This window comes from Vombatus ursinus, unplaced genomic scaffold (genome assembly GCF_900497805.2).
Source record: "Vombatus ursinus unplaced genomic scaffold, bare-nosed wombat genome assembly UNPS02001419.1, whole genome shotgun sequence".
NCBI classification, from domain to species: domain Eukaryota; kingdom Metazoa; phylum Chordata; class Mammalia; order Diprotodontia; family Vombatidae; genus Vombatus; species Vombatus ursinus.
Genome location: NW_020941197.1, coordinates 7,880,591 through 7,903,060, shown reverse-complemented (window position 1 = coordinate 7,903,060; position 22,470 = coordinate 7,880,591). Strand labels below are relative to the sequence as shown.

At 37.9% G+C, this 22,470-nt stretch overlaps 1 protein-coding gene across 2 annotated transcripts in view; it reads right to left on the bottom strand.

The window, feature by feature from the left end:
• Positions 1-5,249: 5,249 nt before the first annotated feature.
• The window catches only part of LNP1 (leukemia NUP98 fusion partner 1), a 42,087-nt gene continuing 24,866 nt past the window's right edge, over positions 5,250-22,470 (bottom strand). For both annotated transcript variants that reach the window (XM_027868747.1, XM_027868743.1), the window contains exons 3-4: positions 8,211-8,468; positions 5,250-5,733 (exon numbers count right to left, since the gene is read on the bottom strand). In XM_027868747.1, the coding sequence (XP_027724548.1) occupies positions 5,584-5,733; positions 8,211-8,468 (408 nt within the window). In that variant the 3' untranslated portion in view covers positions 5,250-5,583. The remainder of the gene's footprint in view (positions 5,734-8,210; positions 8,469-22,470) is intronic.

The window sequence follows — 22,470 nt, the reverse complement described above, 5'->3', positions numbered from 1 at the left end:
TGTCCAATCAGTGCCAAAACCAGAAATGAAACAACAGAAGTTCCCTCTCCCTCTTTTCCTTCTCACCCTTTTATTTCCTACTATTCGCCATGTATTTTACTCTAATGTGGCATACTGTGCTACTTTGTGGTACTGAGTATGAGAAGCTGGTTTTTTTCCTCTCCCTTGTTATAGTATGCATTGTACCATGCTTTAAATGTGGCAAAAACAGGCCTAAAAATTTAATTTTATTTAATGTAAATAGTTTTTGCTTCCAAGGAGGCACTTTCTGGCACTTCTATGCAATATTACTCAGCTTTTTTGTTGTTAGAAAAAAAAAATCAACTCACTGTTTAATAGTGGGTAGGTATTTTATGAACATTGGAACTTGAGCCGCTGGGAGTTAACATGGAGTAGCAGAAGCAAATACTACTCCTAGTGGCTTATGAGATCTGTAACGAAATCCGTTTTGGTGGTTGGTTTTTAATCTGAGTTTAGCTTATTTTTTTTAATAGTCAAGAAACACTTTTAAAGACAAGTAACACACAGAAGGGAGAAATGTGCTTAGTGTAGGTTTTGCAGTAATGACTTGAAAACCAGACCATTTTAATTGTCTATAATTTCTCTTTCGAAACTTGAAAAAATATGAGAAAAATCAAATAAGTGATCGGTTTTACATGATTAAAATAGAGATCCATGAAATACTATGCCTTGGGATGTTTAAGTATTTTATAGAAGTTGTGCTTGTATTTGGGCACGTATGGGTATGATGGAATCCTAATAAGGCTGCCGCCAGCCCCCATATTCTAACTTCCTTATGGGTCTCACTGAATAGCAGGTATATCCTGATTTAACCACACAATCTGGCTTTAACCACACCACAGGCCCCCAGACTCAGTCGTAGGCCTCACTGAACAGGATGCCCACTGCCCCTACCTAGCTGCTGCCCCTCCCTCTGACTCAATATTCTAACTTCCTCATATATGCTTTACTGCCTCACTAGAAGAGCAGGTGTGTCCATGACATGCCCCACTAAAACAGCAGGCATGTCCATGTGATGGAATGCTAGCCACTGCCTCTAGCTAGCCACTGTCCCCAGACCCATTCCTCATATTTCCCACAGAAACAGCAGGTGTGTCCACGCACTCAACCACAACCACATCGATCTAATCTCAGACAGGACCTCAATAGCCAGGCAATCAGAAGGCAGCACCACCAGGATGCCCAAGCAGGATGTGGACCCCAAAACAATAGAAGGGACCACCAGTACAGTAATAGCAAAAGCTGTCCTATATATGAACTTATGACACAGAGAGGCTTACTATAATATCATTATCATATATTAATGCCCCCACCCAGTTTGGGTTTTTCTGTATGCGTTGTGGATAATCACATACGAAGTTCCACTAAGCCTAGGACTCCCTCCCTATTACCTAATTCCTTAACAACCCCCTCCTGCCTTTTTAATATTCATATATTCTATTATGTAATTGCATCTTTTACTCTATAAAAATCCCCGTCTTTCTCTGATAAGTTGCTGGTTCCCCCTTAGAACCAAGCCCGCTTCTGAGAGGCATGCCCTCCCAATAAATGCCTTTGCTTGGATTGGAGATGGTCTGAATCTGTGAATTCATTTGAGATGACCCCCACAACACACCATGAAACCACAACAGACACTTATTTAAAAAAAAAAAATCTTTGAGGTTGTAGTTAGGAGCAAGTTGAACATTGAGATTAATAGATGTTCAATCATACATTTTTTATAACTAGACTTTTTCCCCCTAGCAATTCAGGACAGGTTGGAATTATTTCTCCATCACACTTGAATAACTCTTAAGGACATAGTGATGGCTAGTTATAAAATTAAAAAGCTTTTTGACACATTTTGAAAACAAAAAAAACACTTTAAAATTTTTGTCAAGAGTGTGATGCTTCTGTTTGAAACCACTCTCTACAGTAAGCATGTCCCATATGAGCCCTAAAGCTTAGTTGGAGATATTTCAGAGACATAGTCAAGAATACCAGACATTTCTCTATGGCATCTGGGTTTTGAAAGAAAATAAATTGAACATAAGAACTTGGGGAATTATTCCATTCTAGAAATATTTGGTCCCATTTCGAAACAATCACCCTATCTGTACACATGTGAAATGTCCTTTAGTACCCCTCATACTACAAGGGTCAGATTTGCCATCCAAAAAAAAAAAAACAAACTACTTTTTTTTCTTTTGTATTTTAATAAACACTGAAGAAGCCAGAGCTGTTAAACTTTATCTTGGGAAAAACTCAGAACTGGTTTGTTTGGTGTTGTAGGAACACTTACTGCTTTCAATACTCAATTAGTAACCAACTATTTTGTATAGTTGTTTTTGGTTTTTATTTCAATAATCAAGCACTGTAATTAAAGTTATTAGAATAAAATCTCTGAACTATTTTTAAAAAGAGTACATGGAAAGGGATTGGCTTTGGTCAAGAGAAAGGCTAGCTCTTCATCAAAGACTGGAATGAAGGAAGAGATAGTAAAGCAGGGATGCGAGATAAAGAGAAGGGGAGAAAAGGAAACTCCTAGCAAATAGCTTCAATTTTTTCCAGTCAAGTATGAGATGGAGTCCTCAACTGAGAAGGTGGGGAAAAGGATGATGTGAGAGGTTTGCAGAAAGAGAGAGAGAGAGAGAGAGAGAGAGAGAGAGAGAGAGAGAGAGGAAGCTGTGGTGAATGGAGCAGAGAACTGAATAGGGAGGACTGGAAGGATTGCCTTGCTGCCATGAGAACTCAGTAGAAATTAGATAATATAAATCTGAAGTGGAGCCAATCAGCATAGTTTTCAGACTTTTTCCAGCTCCATTCAGCAACATGTGAATAGGAGGGATGGGGGATGGAGGAGGATGGTGAGAGTAATACAGGGTTGAATGTTTGTCAAAGCATGATAGGTAAAGGGCAAGGGGGCAAGGAATTTGAAAGAAGAGGGATTAGAGGCAGCTAGGTGGTACAGTAGATAGTGCACCAGTCCTAGAGTCAGGAGAACCTGAGTTCAAATCTGGCTTCAGATACTTATTAGATATATGACCCTGGGCAAGTCACTTAAACTCAATTACCTCCCACACACACACACACAAGAAGGAAAAAAAAGAGTTGAATTGATTTACCAACACAAGGGAGGAGAGTATAATTAGTGCAGAAGTGATAGCCTGAGAAAGACCTTGGAAGGTGAAGGAATTGGAGGTGTCAGTGAGAAGAATGGGGTAAGGGTTTTTAAAGGACAGGGAAAGATGAAATGATGAAAGATTTTGATGAGATAAAGAAATTTTGCAGTTCATGAACCTAAAAGCAGATTTTTTGTGGGTAAGATCAAGGACATGACCATCTCTGTGTGTAGCTGAGGTGAAGTGGAGGAATAGGTCATGGGAATTGAGTAAGTGGAGGAAGTAGGAAGTTAGGATGTTTGAAGGAGTGTCAGCATGTATGCTGAAGTCCCCTAGTATGAGGGTTGGGTTGGAGGGAAATATTGTGAGCCAAGCACTAAACTCATTGAGCTCAAAGAAAGAAAATGGAAATGACCACCAGGATCAGGATTGGGTGATAAACTTGGATAACATGAAGGTCAAAAGAGAAGTTACAGAGTAATGGTAGTAGTCAGTCTGGAAGTGACAATGGGGAGCAAGGAGTATTCTGTTCCTCCTACCACAGCTAAAGATTCAGAGAGATAAAAGGAATTATAGACATGAATGGAAAGGCAGGCCAGGGAATCTATATTGTCAGGGTGCAGGTAGGTCTTCCTGAGGGCCAGGAGAGAGAAAAGAAGTTTAAGATGAAAGGAAGTTTGTTAACTATGGAGCAGGCATTTCAGAGAGCACAGTGGAAGGTGTGAGCAAGACTAGAGTAGGACATTGGGAGGAAGTGTCTTTATCAATTGAAAATGAAAAGTATAAAGGGCTTAAAATACACTTAACATTGGTGAATGAATCTAGGCTGAGCATTAGTGGAAGAAGAGAGGTTCCTTGAGTGAGGCAGATGATTAAAGGCTTCAAGGTCATGACTTGGGGGTTGGCCTTGTGGCATATGATATTGTGTTCAGGGAGCCTCAGGGAGGCTTGCTGTTCAATGGACAGAAGTGAGAGGACCCATGGAGTCTGGTGACCCAATCAGGACTGTATGAACTGGGCTTGGCAGTGCAGCAGGAGTTGGCCAGTAGCCTGATAGAAGCCAGGAGGTAGGTGACAATGTTACCTTGCCTCTAGGCAGCCTCAAGGGTAGAGCTAGGGAGCTTGAAAGTTTATGATCTGTTTGTCCGTTGCAAACTGGGAGGTACACAAGTGGGCACAAGTTGACTAAACAAAATGGGTTTTTATACTGACAAAGAATTACACAGTCAAGGGTCTGGAAGGGGTTTCTAGGGAACTGAGCAGCACCCACTTTGATAAGTCCCATCTTTCCCAAGGCCTATACAGCTGCTCCAAAATTATAGTACCACCCTAGAGTGGAGATTCTTCCTATCCCCACTGCATGGTAAAAATGTTAGTTTTGCCAGACAAAAATGCTCTCCTTCCTCAGACTTACACAATCCACATGATTTACAGTACCAGTTAAGGGCAAAATCCAGGTTGGTCCTCTGCATCATAGCTCTAAACCTTACTGCTTCTCAGCTCTGGCTCTTATAGAATTGGCTTGAACTATGAACTCTTCTGCGCCACTCCACCAATGCTGCTCCACCTGACACTTGTCCTTTCCATCTGCAATTGATTCTGCTGCCATCATTGGGTGACCTCTCTACCTAATGTCCTTTTCCTACTTTATGGTTTCTCTAGGGAAGTATTAAAACTCTTAAGTGAGAGTACCAGGGATCTAGTTAATACATTTCCATAAATATTGTTAATCAGGTTCAAACCTTTGCCCTGCCCACAAAAGGGACGCTTGAGTGACTAAGCAGGCTTCTCTAAAGACCAGCTGACCCTTTCTTTTCATTTTAAGAAAACAATATCATTCCCCTCTTCCCTACTTCAAGATGTAGGCAATTGGAACACTCCCCAACCCCCCTCCCATGTCACTGAATACCTTCAGCTGTGTCTTTTTTGGCCCATAGACCCACTTCCTGTAATACAATCAAAATTTACAATCCTAGGTTCATTTACACATTCATATCTCACCGAGTCACAGTCCCACAAACATCAGGATTTAATCCTTAAAGCAAAAATGAGGCAATCAGCACGCAGCTTTAAAATCATACAAATGACTTTTATTCAGGATTGATTAGAGGAAGTAAGAGTGGGGGATGGGATGGAGATGGTGTTGGTGGTTCTTTAAATATCTTTATTTCTATTTTCAAGAATTAATTTACTCTATTAAAATTACATCGGTATTCTTCATTCTCCTGAAAGGGAAACAAAGGAGATTACTAACATATCAAAGGGAAAAGGGAAAACAAGCTGAATGCCAAAGTGGACAACATCATCCAGTATTATTGTTTGTTTTGTTTTTATGCCAGGCTCCAACACTGAATGCCCTGTAATTACCTTTTTTGCAGTTACTACTCTCCAGTCTCATCCAAAATATTCATCAGAGAAGGTCTACCTACTTCACATGTAGTTGTCATGTGAAAACAATGAACTACTCATAGATCTTTTTGGTTAGGGCTGCTACGTTGGCTTCTTCCTGTTCCTTTTCCTTTGATCTCCTTCTTTCCCCGGCTTCCTGGTGGGCTTTTGTCCTACCTCTCAGGCTCTCTCTATCTTTTCTCTCCTTTCTGTCCTCAGGTTCCTGAAAGAGAAAGATCAGAGAGCTCTAAAGTCACAACAACAGCTGACAATGCTCGGTATTTCTACTAGCATCAACCAGGCATGGTAAAACCATTGGTCATGGTAGTTTTCTATTTCTAAACAAAGCAGCCTTTATGTATCAGGCTCCAAATTTGGATGTTTTCATAATAGATCAGCTTAAAACTAAGGTTGTTATAAAAGCATAGGTCAGTCATTTTATGTACATATGAAAAAATTAGGATTAAATATCATCTTTAATCAATGGAAAGGGGCTTGCTTTGTGTCAGTCCAGTGCATATCTGACCTAATTCACCCTACTTTTCTTTCTGACCAGAACTGGCACCTAGGGCAAATTCAGATAGGTAAAGGGAGGTGAGGTGCAAAGGACAGCCTGATGACAATGTAGTCACATCATGAGAAGGGGTAGTCTGGTCCCAGGAGATTGTAGAGGCAACTAGGTGATGCAGTGGAAACTACTGGTCCTAAAGTTTAAATCTAGCCTCAGAGACCTACTAGTTGTGTGACCCTGGGCAAGTCGTTTAACTTCTAAATGCCTCAGCTTCTCCAGCTGTAAAATGGTGATCATAATAGTTCCTACCTTCCAGGGTTGTTGGAGGAAGAAATGAGATAATATTTTTGAAGTGCTTTGCAAACTTTAAAGCAATATATAAATGCTATCTATTACTATCATAGGAGGAAAGATGAACCTAGGAGGGGTGTACCCTAGTAGCAGAACAATGGGAATATTCCACAGAGACAATCTACTCATGTGGAAGTATAGCTTGGTTGAAGACTATGAGGCAAGGTGGAGGAGACCAAGGTTGCTGCTGAGAGGAAATATGCCCCTCTCTGATGAGGAAATGCAGACCTCTGGATGTCAGTACTCTGGGGCAAAGCAATGATTCCCCAACCATGTCAGTGGCACTCTATCACACACAGTCTCAAGCTCTATGTCACATTCCTAGATAATATGTGGCATTAATAAAACTCCTTAAAATGTGCAAAATTCTTTAAATATAGTCCTCCTTTCTACTCTTCATTGAATAAGATAATATCTCTGTTCATCAATGTTTGTTGAGCTCTTGAGGGAAAAAAATAATGTAAAAAAAAATGAGTTGGTCTTGTAGTTAGAAAAAGAGATGTGTTCCATTGATACTTATGTAGTATAAAGAGAAATCGAGAAAGGCCCTCAGTACATTGGGTGGACCTTCCTATGGTGAATTTCTGGGAGGAGATGAATGAGATCTGCACAGAACAGGAAGAAAAAACAACTACAATCTACATCATTGAAGAGAATGCTACCATGATATCATAAATCCACTGGAGTAATTATTGGTGTTATTAGTCATTATTAAAATTAATTGTCTATATTATTGTTTATTTATATTATTAATTAATAACATAATCATTGTATTAATAGATAATTATTGCAATTATTATTATTAATTTAGATTCATACAAATCCACAAAGGAAATGCCTTATCTCCCATAACTCCTCTCTTCTATATGTCTTTAATCTCCTTTAAGGAGTTTAAGAACACCTCAGAACAGCTGCTGCTCCTTAAATAGTCTCCAATCAATGGTCCCTAGGTGCTTTCTGCATCAATTTTTGCTATACCTTTTAGAAACACAGAGAAAAGTGTTAACAGCTAAAATCTATCATGGATCGCTAGCTATTTGGACTGAATACTAGAGAGGGGCAAAGTGAGGATTTTCTTCTCACCTCATTTTGTGAAAAGTGGAAATGAGCAAACCAATTATTGTAGGGGGTACCCAGTAGGTTCTTAGTGGAGGGCAGAGGGGAGGCTTACTACGTGTGATGATAATGGGCAAACATGCCCAAAACATTGCTATTTAAAGTTTCCAGCAATCATTACTTTTCAAAGCAGTCATTTAACAGTAGAAGGACTAGGCGTATGATGTAAAATTTTACATGATGCAAAATTTGAAATGAAAATTTTCATCCTATCTATATTTTCTTTGTCTTACGTGTGTTAAAAAAAAATGCCTGGCATTTGTTGACACAGTTTGGTCTTTCGAGATATTCTAAAATTTCCATCCTTTAGTTAAAAACTTGGGATCATCAAGGTCATCGCTATCTATAAATATTTAACATAAAATTATTTTTTATTTTTTTTCAGGCAATTGGGGTTAAGTGACTTGCCCAGGGTCACACAGCTAGTAAGTGTCAAGTGTTTGGTCTGAGGCCGGATTTGAACTCAGTTCCTCCTGACTTCAGGGCCGGTCCTCTATCCATGCACCACCTAGCTGCCCCTATTTAACATAAAATTGCACAGTGCTTTGAACATATGTATACTTTCTCATTCATTCATTCATTCAATCAGAATCCCACTACTAAATAATAGCAAACTAGAGAGTAAATTGATCTCAGATCTAGTTTTCAGTGAACAAGGTGATTCCACAGGAACCCTTATTTCTAAAGTGTTTCCAGGTATCAAATAGTGCCTGTTAACTTACCAAAGAGACTGATCTTTTGGTTCTAATGCAGAGTTGCTGCTCAAAGTGCTCTGAAAATTCTTGGATGGAATGTGATCTACCTTTAGGCTTCATTTGCCCCTGCAACGAACTGTTCTGGGAGCACATTTTGCCTGTACTCATGTGATGATGGAGTCCAAATTCATGGTCCTCATGAGAATGCCTTCTGGGGTGTCCAGAAACTGGAACAACTGTGGAGGGTCCATGAATGGTGGACACGGGAAGGGCAGCAAACTGTGTCTAAAGAAAAGAGAATGTTCTATATTTATAAAGAAGCAAAATATTTAAATGGCTTTCAGCTCAACAAAATTAACTTTGAAGCAGATTTATACTTAAGTCAGAATTTCATTCCACAGTGAGGAAGCATATGCAAGTTGTTGAATGAATTAGGCTGGATATCCAAGGATTGTCATTCAGCTCTGGTTCTTCTCGATCAGTAGGATATCAATAAGCAGTTTCTCAAGACTGACCTTGAGACTGAGAGAATGCAGTCCAACAAGTTTTTGCTTTGGGGAATGAAGCTGCATGTTCACTAATGCACATTCTCCTCCTAAGCAACATAAAAAGTCTAAATAATGAGGGTTTTGATAAGGGCTTAAAAGAGAGAATTAAATATCACCTTAGATCTGATAACTTTGTTTATGTCGTTATTGAATTGGTAAACGATTTGAGGAGAACAGAGAAAGTATGACTCAACTGAGGCCCGGGAGGAGGAGCTCCTACTTTTAGTTATTTTGCATAATTGAGATCAAATGAGATAGCATAGGTAAGCCATTTTATAAACATTAAAACATTATGTAAATACCAACAATTATTATTGATTATTGTAGCTCCATTTAAAAATATTTTACTTTATTTCATTAAATATTTCTCAATCACGTGTAAAAAAATTTTAACGATCATTTTTTAAAATTGTGATTTCCAAATTCTCTCCCTCCCTCCTTCCCCTCTTCCCTCCTTGAGAAGGCAAGCAATTTGATATCCATTATACATGTGAAGTCATGTAAAACATAATTCCATATTAGCCATGTTGCAAAAGAGAACACAAACAAAATAAAACAATAAAAATAAGGAAAGTTTTTGAAAGTAAGCTTCAATCTGCATTCAGAGTTCATCAGTTCTCTCTCTGCAGATGGACAGCATTTTTCATCATGGATCCCATGGAATTGTCTCAGATCATTCTCTTAATTGGAGTAGTTAAGTCTTTCACAGTTGATCATCCTTACAATACTGCTGTTACTGTGCTCAATGTTATCCTGGTTCTGTTCACTTCACTTTTCATCAGTTCATATAAGACTTCCCAGGTTTTTCTGAAATCAACCTGTTCATCATTTCTTATAGTACAATAGTATTCTATCACAATCATGTACCACAACTTGTTCAACTATTCCCCATTTGATGGGCATCCCCTCAATTTCGAATTCTTTTCTACCACAAAAAAAATAAAAGCTATTATAAATATTTTTTGTATGTAGAGGTCCTTTGCATTATATTTGATCTCTTTGAGATATAAACCTAGCAGTGTATTGCAAAGGGTATGCACAGTTTTATAGCCCTTCGGTCATAGTTCCAAAGTGTTCTCCAAAATAATTGGACTAGTTCACAGCTCTATCAATAGTGTATTAGTGTCCCAATTTTTCCACATCCCCTCCAGCTTTTGTCATTTTCCTTTTCTGCCATGTTAGCCAATCTGATAAATGTGAGGTGGTATCTCAGAGTTCTTTTGATTTGTATTTCTCTAATTAGTAGAGCATTTTTATGTGACTATTGATTACTTTGGTGTCTTCTTCTGAAAACTGCCTGTTCATATCTTTTAACCATTTATTAACCGGGGAATGGCTCTTATTTTTATAACTTTGACTTGGTTCTTTATATGTTTGAGAAACAAGGCCTTTATCAGAGAAACTTGTAAAAAACATTTTCCCAGTTTCTTGTTTTACTTCTAATTTGGCTGCATTGGTTTTGTTTGTGCAAAAGCTTTTTAATTTCATGTAATCAAAATTATATATTTTACTTCTTGCAATCCTCTCTATCTCTTATTTGGTCATAAACTCTTCCCTTACTCATAGATCTGACAGGTACATTTTTCCATGCTCTCCTAATTTGCTTATGATATCACCCTTTATGTCTAAATCATTTATCCATTTTGACTTTAGTCTTGATATACAGTGTGAAATGTTGGGATATGCCTAGTTTCTGCCAAACTGCTTTCCAGTTTCCCTAGCAATTTTTGTGAAATAATGAGTTCTTACCCAAAAAGCTTGGATCTTTAGGTCTATCAAACAGATTACCATGGTCATTTACTACTGTGTACTGTGTAACTAATCTATTCCATAGATCCGCCACTCTATTTCTTAGCCAGTACCAGATTGTTTTAATGATTATTATTTTGTAATATAGTTTGAAATATGGGTTTGCTAGGCTTCCTTCCTTAACATGATTTTTGTTTCTCCCCTTGATATTCTTGATCTTTTGTTCTTCCAGATGAATTTTGTTACTATTTTTTTTTTAGCTCTATAAAATATTTTTGGTAGCTCAATTTATATGGCACTGAATAAGTAAACTAATTAGGTAGAATTGTCATTTTTGTTATATTATTCAGCCTACCTATGAGAAATTAATATTTCTCCAATTGCTTAAATGTTTTTATTTGTGTGGAAAGTGTTTTTTAATAGTGTTCATATAATTTCTGGGTTTATCCTGGCAGGTAGACTCACAAGTATTTTATATTGTCTACAATCATTTTATATGACATTTTTATTTCTACCTCTTGCTGCTGGATTTTGTTGGTAACATATAGAAAGGCTGATGACATATGTGAGTTTTTTTTTGTATCCTGCAACTTTGCTGAAGTTGTTAATTGTTTCAACTAGTTTTTAGTTGATTCTATAGGGTTCTCTAAAGATACCATCATATCACCTGTGGAGTGATAGTTTTCTTTCCTCATTGATTATTTTTATTCCTTCAATTTCTTTTATTTGTCTTATTACTATAGCTAGCATTTCTAGTATAATAACTGAACAATAGTGGTGATAATGGACATCCTTGCTTCACTCCTGATCTTACTGAAAAGGCTTCAAGTTTATTCCCATTATAAATAATGTTTGCTGAGCCAAGATGACAGAGTAAAAGCAGTGACGTGCTTGAGCTCTCCCCCAAACCCCTCTAAATACCTATAAAAAATGGCTCTAAAAAATTCTAGAGCAGCAGAACTCACAAAAAGACAGAATGAAACAAATTTCCAGCCCAAGACAACCTGTATGGTTGATTAGAAAGGTCTATCACACCGGATGGGGAGAAAAACAGTTCAGCATGGGTGTGCAGGCAAAACAGGCCTCGATGAACCTGGAGCAGGCCTCAGAGGACTGAATCACAGGCAGCTGTGGCAGCTTCCAGACTTCTCAACCCACAAAAACCAAAGACAACTTATAAGTTCAGTAGGAAAAGTCTGTGACCGCAGTGAGAGAGAAGCTAGGTCCCAGTTCCAGCCTGGTGCATCCTGGGGCAGTGGATACGTCTGGAGCTTCCAGCCCACAGACTGAGGGGAAATTGAGTGGCTGATTAGAGGGGGATTGCAAAGATCTCTTTGCTGGTGCTGAGGCAGGAATCTCTTGCTTTGCCTGTGCTGGATCTGGGTCACAGTTCTGGGTGGTGATCCTGGGGCGAGGAGGAGTGCTAGCATGGTGGAGCTTGTAGTGGCAGTGGAGGGGGAATCCTCCTCACAGTTCCAAGGCAGAAAAGAGTGCTTGTGGTCAGACCACAGCCCAGGCCAAGAAAGAAGTAAACACCTTGCTTTTGATCATACCACCTTAGAAGAGCTGAAAACTTACAAGTCCCTAGAAGTATCTCTGAAAACAGCTGCACAAAACCCCAGATGCTTGGGACAGTACATTCTCCATGGTGGAAGCAGACCCCTACCTTAACAAAGAGTTTAAAACTCAAGTAATTGGCTAGGATCATGAGCAAACTGTGCAAAAAAAAGTCAGACCATAGAATCATTCTTTGGTGACAAAGGAGATCAAAACATACAACCAGAAGAAGACACCAAAGTCAAAGCTCCTACATCCAAAGCCTCCAAGAAAAATATGAATCGGTCCCAGGCCATGAAAGAGCTCAAAAAGGATTTTGAGAAGCAAGTAAGAGAAGTAGAGGAAAAACTGGGAAGAGAAATGAGAGTGATGCAAGAAAATCATGAAAAACTAGTCAACAGCTTCCTAAAGGAGACCCAAAAAAATACTGAAGAAAATAACACCTTAAAAAATAGACTAACCCAAATGGCAAAAGAGGTCCAAAAAAGCCAATAAGGAGAAGAATGCCTTATAAAGCAGCATTGGCCAAATGGAAAAGGAAGTCCAAAAGCTCACTGAGGAAAATACTTCCTAAAAATTAGAATGGAGCAATTGGAAGCTAGTGACTTTATGAGAAATCAAGACATTGCAAAACAAAACCAAAAGAATGAAAAAATAGAAGACAATGTGAAATATCTCACTGGAAAAACAATTGACCTGGAAAATAGATCCAGGAGAGAGAATTTTAAAATTATTGGACTTTCTGAAAGCCATGGTCAAAAAAAGAGCCTAGACATCATCTTTCAAGAAATGATCAAGGAAAACCGTCCTGATATTTCAGAACCAGAGGGCAAAATAGAAATTGAAAGAATGCACTGAGCTCCTCCTGAAAGAGATCCCCAAAGGAAAACTCCTAGGAATATTGTAGCCAAATTCCAGAGTTCCCAGGTCAAGGAGAAAATATTGCAAGTAGTCAGAAAGAAACAAAGGAGACAGGATTACAGCCAAGAATCACCTACCCAGCAAAACTGAGTATAATCCTTCAGGGGGAAAAAAGGACATTCAGTGAAATAGAGGACTTTCAAGCATTCTTGATGAAAAGGCCAGAGTTGAATAGAAAATTTGACTTTCAAATACAAGACTCAAGAGAAGCATTAAGGCGTAAACATGAAAGAGAAATCATAAGGGCTTTATTAAGGTTGAAATGTTTACATTCCTGCATGGAAAGACGATATTTGTAACTCATGAGACCTTTGTCAGTATTAGGGTAATTGGAGGGGAAAAAAACATTACATGTATAGATAGATTGATAAATAGATGGCACAGGGTGAATTGAAGATGAATGGGTAATACCTGGAGAATGAAATTAAAGGGTAAGAGAGGATTATACTGGGAGAAAGGGAGAGGTAGAATGGGGTAAATTATCTCACATAAAACAGACAAGGAAAGGCTTTTACAGTGGAGGGGAAGTGGGGGAAAGTGAGAGGTAATGAGTGAATCTTATTCTCATCAGATTTGGCTTAAGGAGGGAATAACATACACACTCAATTGGGTATAGAAAGCTATCTTACCCTACAGGAAAATAGGGGGGAAGGGGATAAGAGAAGGGGGGGAATCATAGAGGGAAGGGAAGATTGGGGGAAGGGGTAATCAGAAGCAAACACTTCTGAAGAGGGACAGGGTCAAAAGAGAGAATAGAATAAATGGGAGGGGTGGGACAGGATGAAGGGAAACATACTTAGTTTTTCACAACATGACTACTATGGAAGTGTTTTGCATGACTACACATGTATAACCTGTATCGAGTTGCTTTCCTTCTCAATGAGGGTGGGTGGGGAGGGAGGAAGGGAGAAAATTTGGAACCCAAAGTTTTAAAAACAAATGTTAAAAATTGTTTTCACATGCAACTGGGAAATAAGATATACAGGCAATGAGGTATAGAAATCTATCCTGCCCTACAGGAAAATAGAAGGGAAGGGGATAAGAGAAGTGGGGGAGATAGAATGGAGGGCAGATTAGGGGAAGGGGCATTCAGAATGCACACTGTCTTAGGGTTGGGGGAGGAGCGAGATGGGGAGAAAATTTGGAACTCAAAATCTTGTGGAAGTGAATATTGAAAACTAAAAATAAATAAACTAATGAATCTTAAAAAAAATAAACAATGTTTGCTCTTGGTTTTAGATAGATACTACTTATCATTTTAAAGAAAGGTTCCATTGATTCCTATGCTTTCTAGTGTTTTTTAATAGGAAAGGGTAATGTATTTTGTCAAAAGCTTTTCCTGCATCTATTGATATAATCATATGATTTTTGTTGGTTTTGTTATTGATGTGGTCAATTATTCTGGCAGTTTTCCTAATATTGAACCAGCCCTGCATTCCTGGTAGAAATCCCACCTGATCATAGTGTATGATCCTTGTGATATATTGCTGTAATCCCCTTGTTAGTATATTATTTACAATTTTTGCATCAATATTCATTAAGAATATTAGTCTTTATTTCTCTGTTTTTGCTCTTCCTGGTTAAGGTATCTAAACCACATTTGTGTCATAAAAGGAATTTGGTAGGACTCTTTACCTATTTTTTCAAACAGTTTATACAGGATTGGGATTAATTATTCTTTTAATGTTCAGCAAAATTCACTTGTAAATCCATCTGGTCCTAGAGATTTTTTCTTAGGTAGCTCATTTATAGCTTGTTTAATTTCTTTTTTAAGATAAGATTATTTAAGCATTTTATTTCCTCTTCTGTTAACCTGGGCAGTTTATATTTTTGTAAATATTCATCCATTTCACTTAGATTGTCAGTTTTACTGAGTTTAATTGGGCAAAATAATTGCTCTCATTTCATCTTCCTTGGTAGTGCATTCACCTTTTTCATTTTTGATACTAGTAATTTGGTTTTCTTGTTTTGCTTTGTTTTGTTTTTTGTATCCCTGGCACTTTATTTTTTTTTAATAATTAATTTATTTAGTTTTAGTTTTCAACATTCACTTCCATAAGATTTTGAGCTTTAAATTTTCTCCTCCCCCCCAAGACAGCATGCAATCTGATATAGGTTCCACCTATACATTCATATTAAGCATATTTTCCCATTAGTCATGATGTAAGGAATAATTAGAACTAATGGGAGGAACCATGAGAATGAAGCTATAACACAAAACACAGGAAAAGGAAAGCAAGTAGTATGCTTCCATCTGCATTCAGACTCCATAGTTCTTTCTCTGGATATGGATAGCATTTTCCATCACGCCTCTTTTGGAGTTGTCTTAGATCCTTGCATTGCTGAGAAGAGTCAAGTCTATCAAAGTCAATCATTGCACAGTGTGACTGTTACTGTGTGGTTTTCTTCTTTTTTTTTAAGTCAAATTAACTAATGGTTTTTTGTTGTTGTTTTTTTTTTTAATAAAACTAGCACCTCAAGTTGTGGTATATGAATGTAATGGAATACTATTGTGCTATAAGAAATGATGAACAGGCTGACTTCAGAAAAACCTGGAAAGACTTGTATGGTCTGATGCTTAGTGAAGGGAGCAGAACCAGGAGAATGTTGTACATAATGACAGCCACGTTGTGCAATGACTAATATTGATAAACTTAACCCTTCCCAGCAATACAAAGATCTAAGACATCTCCAAAGGCCTCATGATGTAAAATGCTATCCACATCCAAAGAAAGAACTATGGAATTTGAATTGCTATTTTTTTTCTCTTCTGTTGAGTTTTGTTTCCTCTTTCTGGTGGTTCCTCCTATTGGTTCTAATTTTTACTTACAACATCACTAATGTGAAAATATGTTTAATAGGAATGTATATGTATAGCCTGTATCAGATTGTGAGCCGTCTTGGGGAGGGTGGTGGGGAGGAAGGGGGAGAAAAATTTTAAACTCAAAGCATATGGAAGTGATTGTTGATAAATCAAAATAAACTAATAAAAAATTTAAAAAAATAAAAACTATTTTCATGCAAAAAAATAAATAAAACTAGTTCCTAGTTTTATTTATTAGTCGATTTTTTTTAACTTCCAATTTTATTAATTTCTCCTTTGATTTTCAGGATTTCCATTTTAGTGTTTAATTGAAGATTTTTAATTTGTTATTTTTCTAGGTTTTTTTTTAGTTACATTCATTGATCTGCTCTTTATCTCTTTTATTTATGTACATATTTAGAGATATAAAACTTCCCCTAAGTATTACTTTGGCTGCATCCCACAAATTTTGGAATGTTGTCTCATTGTTGTCATTCTTTTTGATGAAATTATTGATAGTTTCTATGATTTGTTCTTTGACCTACTCATTTTTAAGATTAGATTATTTAGTTTCCAATTAACTTTTAATCTATGCTTCCACAGCCCTTTATTAAATGTGATTTTTATTACATTATGGTCTGGAAAGAGTACATTTAATATTTCTGGTTTTCTGCTTTTGGTTGTGAGATTTTTACACCCTAACACATGGTCAATTTTTTTTTTGCAAGCCAATTAGGGTTAAGTGACTTGCCCACAGTCACACAGCTACTAAGTGTCAAGTGTCTGAGGCTGGATTTTAACTCAGGTCCTCGTGACTTTAGGGCCAGTACTCTATCCACTGTGCCACCTAGCTGACCCAACATGGTCAATTTTTGTGAAAGTGCCATGTATAGCTAAGAAAAAGTTATATTCCTTTCTATTCCCACTCAGTTTTCTCCAGAGGTCTATCATATCTTACTTTTCTAAGATTCTATTCATCATATTTCTTTTTTATTTATGGTTATATTTATCTAGTTCTGAGAGGGGAAAGTTGAGGTCCCCCACTAGTATAGTCTTACTGTCTATCTCCTCCTATAATTTAATTTTTCTTTTAACAATTTGGATGCTATGCCATTGCTGAATATATGTTTAGTATCAATATTACTTCATTGTCTATGATGATTTTTAGCAAGATGTAGCTTCTCTGATTATAGGTCTATTTTTGCTTTTATTTTGTCTGAGATCATGATTGCTATTCCTGCATTTTTTTTACTTCAGCCTAAGTATGATAGATTCTGCTTCAACTCCCTATTTTAATTCTGTGTATGTCTTTCTGTTCCAGGTATATTTCTTGTAACCAACACATTGTTGGATTCTGGTTTCTAATCCATTCTACTATTTGCTTCTATTTTATGAATGAGTTCAGTCCATTCATATTCACAATTATGATTACTAACTATGCACTTTCATCCAACCTATTTTCTTCTGTTTATCTTTTTCTCTCTTTTTATCCTGTCTCACCTCTAAAGTGTGTTTTGCTTCTGATCACTACCTTCTTTTATCTGACCTCCCTTTCATCCTACACGCGCACACACACACACACACACACACACACACACACACACAAAACATCTCTTGTCCCCTTCCCCTCCTACATCTCTGTTGGGTAAGACCGATTTCTATTACCAGTTGAGTATGTGTATATATTTTCTTTTTTGAACCAATTTAGATGTAAGTGAGATTCAAACATTGCCCTCCACTGTAAAAAGCTTTTCCTTGTATGCCTCTTTTGTGTGAGATAATTTTCCCCATTCTTCTTCTCTCTTCCCGTTCTTCCAGGGCATCCCTCTTTCTTACCTATCCATTTTTTTCATTGTCCCAACATAATCAACTCACACCTGCATCTCCTTTCTATGTAGAATCCTTTAAATTGCCCTAATAATGATAATACCCTTAGCAGACACATCTAGGGGCGGAGCCAAGATGGCAGAGTAAAAGCAGTGACTGTCTTGAGCTCTCTCCCAAAGCCCTCCAAATGCCTAAAAAAATGGCTCTAAACAAATTCTAAAGCAGCAGAACCCACAAAAAGACAGAGTGAAACAAATTTCTAGCCCAAGACAGCCTGGATGGTTGATCAGAAAGGTATATCGCGCCGGGCAGGGAGAGGAGCGCAGTTTCACATGGGCGCGCAGGCCGCAGCGATCCTGGAGCAGGCCTCAGAGGACTGAATCGCGCGACCCTGGAGCAGGCCTCAGAGGACTGAATCGCGGGCAGCTGTGGCGGTTTCCAGACTTCTCAACCCCTAAACACCAAAGACAACTTAGAAGGTCAGTGGGAAAAGTCTGTGACTGTGGTGAGAGAGGAGCTAGGTCTCAGCCTCAAGTCTTGAGCGCGGCCCGGGGTCACGGCTTTTTCCTGAGCTTCTGGCCCACAGACTGAGGGGGAATCGAGTAGCTGATCAGAGGGGATTGCAGGGATCTCTTTGCTAGTGCTGAGGCAGGAATCTCTTGCTTTACCAATGCTTAGATCTGGGTCACAGTTCTGAGGGGCAGTCCTGGGGCTAGGAGGAACACTGGTGTGGTGGAGCTTGTTGTGGTGGTGGAGAGGAAACACCTTGCCCCTTATCATAGCACCTTGGAAGAACTGACACTTTTCAGGTCCCTTGAAGTATCTCTGAAAACAGCTGTACAAACCCCCGAAGCTTGGGACAGTACACTCTTCACATTGGAAGCAGACTTTTACCTTAACAAAGAGTTTAAAACTCAAGTAATTGGCTAGGATCATGAGTAAGCAGTGCAAAAAGAGTCAGACTATATTATCTTACTTTGGTGACAAAGAAGATCAAAACATACAACCAGAAGAAGACAACGAAGCCAAAGCTCCTACATCCAAAGCCTCCAAGAAAAATATGAATCAGTCCCAGGCCTTGGAAGAGCTCAAAAGGGATTTTGAGATGCAAGTACGAGAAGTAGAGAAAAAACTGAGAGTGATACAAGAACATCATGAAAAACAAGCCAACAGCTTGCTAAAGGAGACCCAAAAAAATACTGAAGAAAATAACACCTTAAAAAATAGCCTAACCCAAATGGCAAAAGAGGTCCAAAAAGCCAATGAAGAGAAGAATGCCCTAAAAAGCAAAATTGGCCAAATGGAAAAGGAAGTCCAAAAGATTATTGAAGAAAATACTTGCTTAAAAACTAGAATAGAGCAATTGGAAGCTAGTGACTTTATGAGAAATCAAGACACTGTAAAACAAATCCAAAAGAATGAAAAATTAGAAAACAATGGAAAATAGATTCAGGAGAGAGAACTTAAAAATTATTGGACTATCTGAAAGCCATGATCAAAAAAAGAGCCTAGACATCATCTTTCAAGAAATGATCAAGGAAAACTGTCCTGATATTTTAGAACCAGAGGGCAAAATAGAAATTGAAAGAATCCATTGAGCTCCTCCTGAAAGAGATCCCCAAAGGAAAACTCCTAGGAATATTGTAGCCAAATTCCAGAGTTCCCAGGTCAAGGAGAAAATATTACAAGCAGCCAGAAAGAAACAATTCAAGTATTGTGGAAACACAATCAGGATAACACAAGATTTAGCTGCTTCTACATTAAGGGACCGCAGGGCATGGAATATAATATTCCAGAGAGCAAAGGAGATAAGATTACAACCAAGAATCACCTATCCAGCAAAACTGAGTATAATCCTTCAGGGGAAAAAATGGTCATTCAGTGAAATAGAGGACTTTCAAGCATTCTTGATGAAAAGACCACAGCTGAATAGAAAATTTGATTTTCAAATACAAGCCTCGAGTGGAACATGAAGAGGTAAACAGGAAAGAGAAAATCATAAGAGACTTATTAAGGTTGAACTGTTTACATTCCTGCATGGAAAGATGATATTTGTAACCCATGAGACCTTTGTCAGTATTAGGGTAGTTGGAGGGGAAAAAAATTATATGTATGTATAGATAGATAGATAGATAGATAGATAGATAGATAGAGGGCACAGGGTGAGTTGAAAATGAAAGGGTCATATCTGGAGAATAAAATTAAGGGATGAGAGAGGAATATACTAGGAGAAGGAGAAAGGGAGAGGTAGAATGGGTTAAATTATCCCACACACAAAAAAAAACAGAAAAGAAAAGGCTCTTACAGTGGAGGGGAAATGGGGAAGGTGAGAGGGAATGAGTGAATCTTATTCTCATAGGATTTGACTTAAGGAGGGAATAACATACACACTCAATTGAGTGTGGAAATCTGTCTTACCCTACAGGAAAATAGGCGGGGAAGGGGACAAGAGAGTAGGGGAATGATAGAGAGGAGGGCAGACTGGGAAAGGGGGTAATCAGAAGCAAATACTTCTGAGGGACAGGGTCAAAAGAAAGAATAGAATAAATGGGGGGGGCGGGATAGGATTAAGTAGTTTTTCACAGTATGCCTACTATGGAAGTATTTTGCATAACTGCACATATATAACCTATATTTAGTTGCTTGCCTTATCAGTGAGGGTGGGTGGGGAGGGAGGAAGGGAGAAAATTTGGAGCCCAAAGTTTTAAAAACACATGTTTAAAAAAATGTTTTCACATACAATTGGGAAATAAGAAATACAGGAAATGGGGTACAGAAATCCATCCTGCCCTACAGGAAAATTGAAGGGGAAGGGGATAAGAGAAGGGGGGGAAAGACAGAAGGGAAGGCAGACTAGGGGAAGGGGTATTTAGAATGCATACCACCTTGGGGTGGGGGGAGGGGCGAGATGGGGTGAAAATTTGGAACTCAAAATCTTGTAGAAGTAAATGTTGAAAACAAAAAAATTAATAAAAATTACCATAAAAAAAAGAAAGAAAATCAACTTTTCATACTAATTGACCACATGTGATATCTTTAGCTGTCAAAATGGTGATGCTTTTCTGTATATTTCCAGTCCAGTGGTGTCAAATTCAACTAGAAACAGGGGCACTAACCCATACCTAAGGATCTCCATGGGCCACATATTTACCTAGCTTTACAATGTAATATTATCTATATTTTGTTGTATTTTTCTTAATTTTGTTAAATATTTCTCAATTAAAAAAAGACGTGTCATCTTCTCATACAGAAAGGTAAACAGTTTAATCTTATAAATTCTTTTACGATTTCTCTTTCATGTTTACCCTTTTATGCTTCTCTTGAGTCTTGTATTTGAAAGTCAGATTTTCTATTCAACTCTAGTTTTTCCATCAGGAAGTCTTGAAAGTCCTCTATTTCATTAAATATACATTTTTTCCCTTTCTGAGTAGATTATTCTTGGTTGTAATTCCAGTTCTTTTGCCTTGTTGAATATATCCTAAGCCCTCTGCTCCTTTAATGTGGTAGCTGCTAAATCTTTTGTGATCCTGATTGTGGCTCCACAGTATTTGAATAGTTTCTTTCTGGTTATTTGAAGTATTTTCTCTTTGACCTGGGAGTTCTGGAATTTGGCTATAATATTCCTTAGAGTCTTCATTTTGGGGTCTCTTTCTGGAGTGACCAGTGAATTCTTTCAATTTCTATTTTATCTTCAGGACCTAAGATACTGGGATAGTTTTCCTGATAATTTCTTGAAATATGAGTCTAGGCTTTTTCTTTGATCATGGCTTTCAGGTGATCCAATAATTCTTAAATCATCTCTCCTCCATTCATTTTCCAGGTCAGTTGTTTTTCTTTTTATCTTTCTTTCTTTCTGTCTTTTTTTTTTTTTTGGCAATTGGGGTTAAGTGACTTGCCCAGGGTCACACAGCGAGTAAGTGTCAAGTGTTTGGTCTGAGGCCAGATTTGAACTCAGTTGTTTTTTTGATGAGATATTTCACATCTTCTATTTTTATTCTTTTGGTTTATTGTTTTATTGTTTCTTGATGTCTCACAGAGTCATTATCTTCCACTTGTTCAATCTAATTTTTAAGGAATTATTTGTTTTCATTGAGCTCTTTTATTTCTTTTTCAATTTGACCAATTCTGTTTTTTAAGGTGTTGTTTTCTTCATTACTTTTGGGGTCCCTCTTTTACCAAGCTATTCATTATCTTTTCATAATTTTCTTCTTTTGTTTTTATTTATTTACCTATTTTTTCCTTTCCCATTCTTATTTTATTTTGAAAATTACTTCTCAGTCTTTCAGGAATTCTTGTTGGGCTTGTGTCCAATTCACATTTTTTTTTCCTTTGAGGCTTTACTTATCGCTATTTTGAGTCTTTATCTTCTTCTAAGTTTGTGTCTTGATCTTCTCTGTCACCATAGTAGATTTCTATGGTCAGGTTCTTTTTTTGTTGTTGTTTGCTCATTTTTCCATCCTATTTCTTGATTTGGAACTTTATGTTAATGTTGGGCTCTGTTCATGGTATGGGGGGAAGAGTGGAGGGGCACGGTCTCAAGCTTCAGGCTTTTTTGGATTTTTTTTATTATTATTTTTAGGTAATTGGGGTTAAGTGACTTGCCCAGGGTCACACAGCTAGTAAGTGTCAAATGTTTGGTCTGAGGCCGGATTTGAACTCAGGTCCTCCTGACTTCAGGGCCAGTGCTCTATCCACTGTGCCACCTAGCTGCCCCAGCTTCAGGCTTTTTTGCACAGCCATTTTCAGAACTAGTTTTTTTGGTGGGGGGGAGCGGAGTGGAAGTTTCTGGTGCTTCCACTGTAGTGTGATCTAGGGAGAAATGTAGTCATTATTCTCCTGGTCTACTCTCTGTGGTCCTTACCCAGGAAGGGCTCCTGCTCCC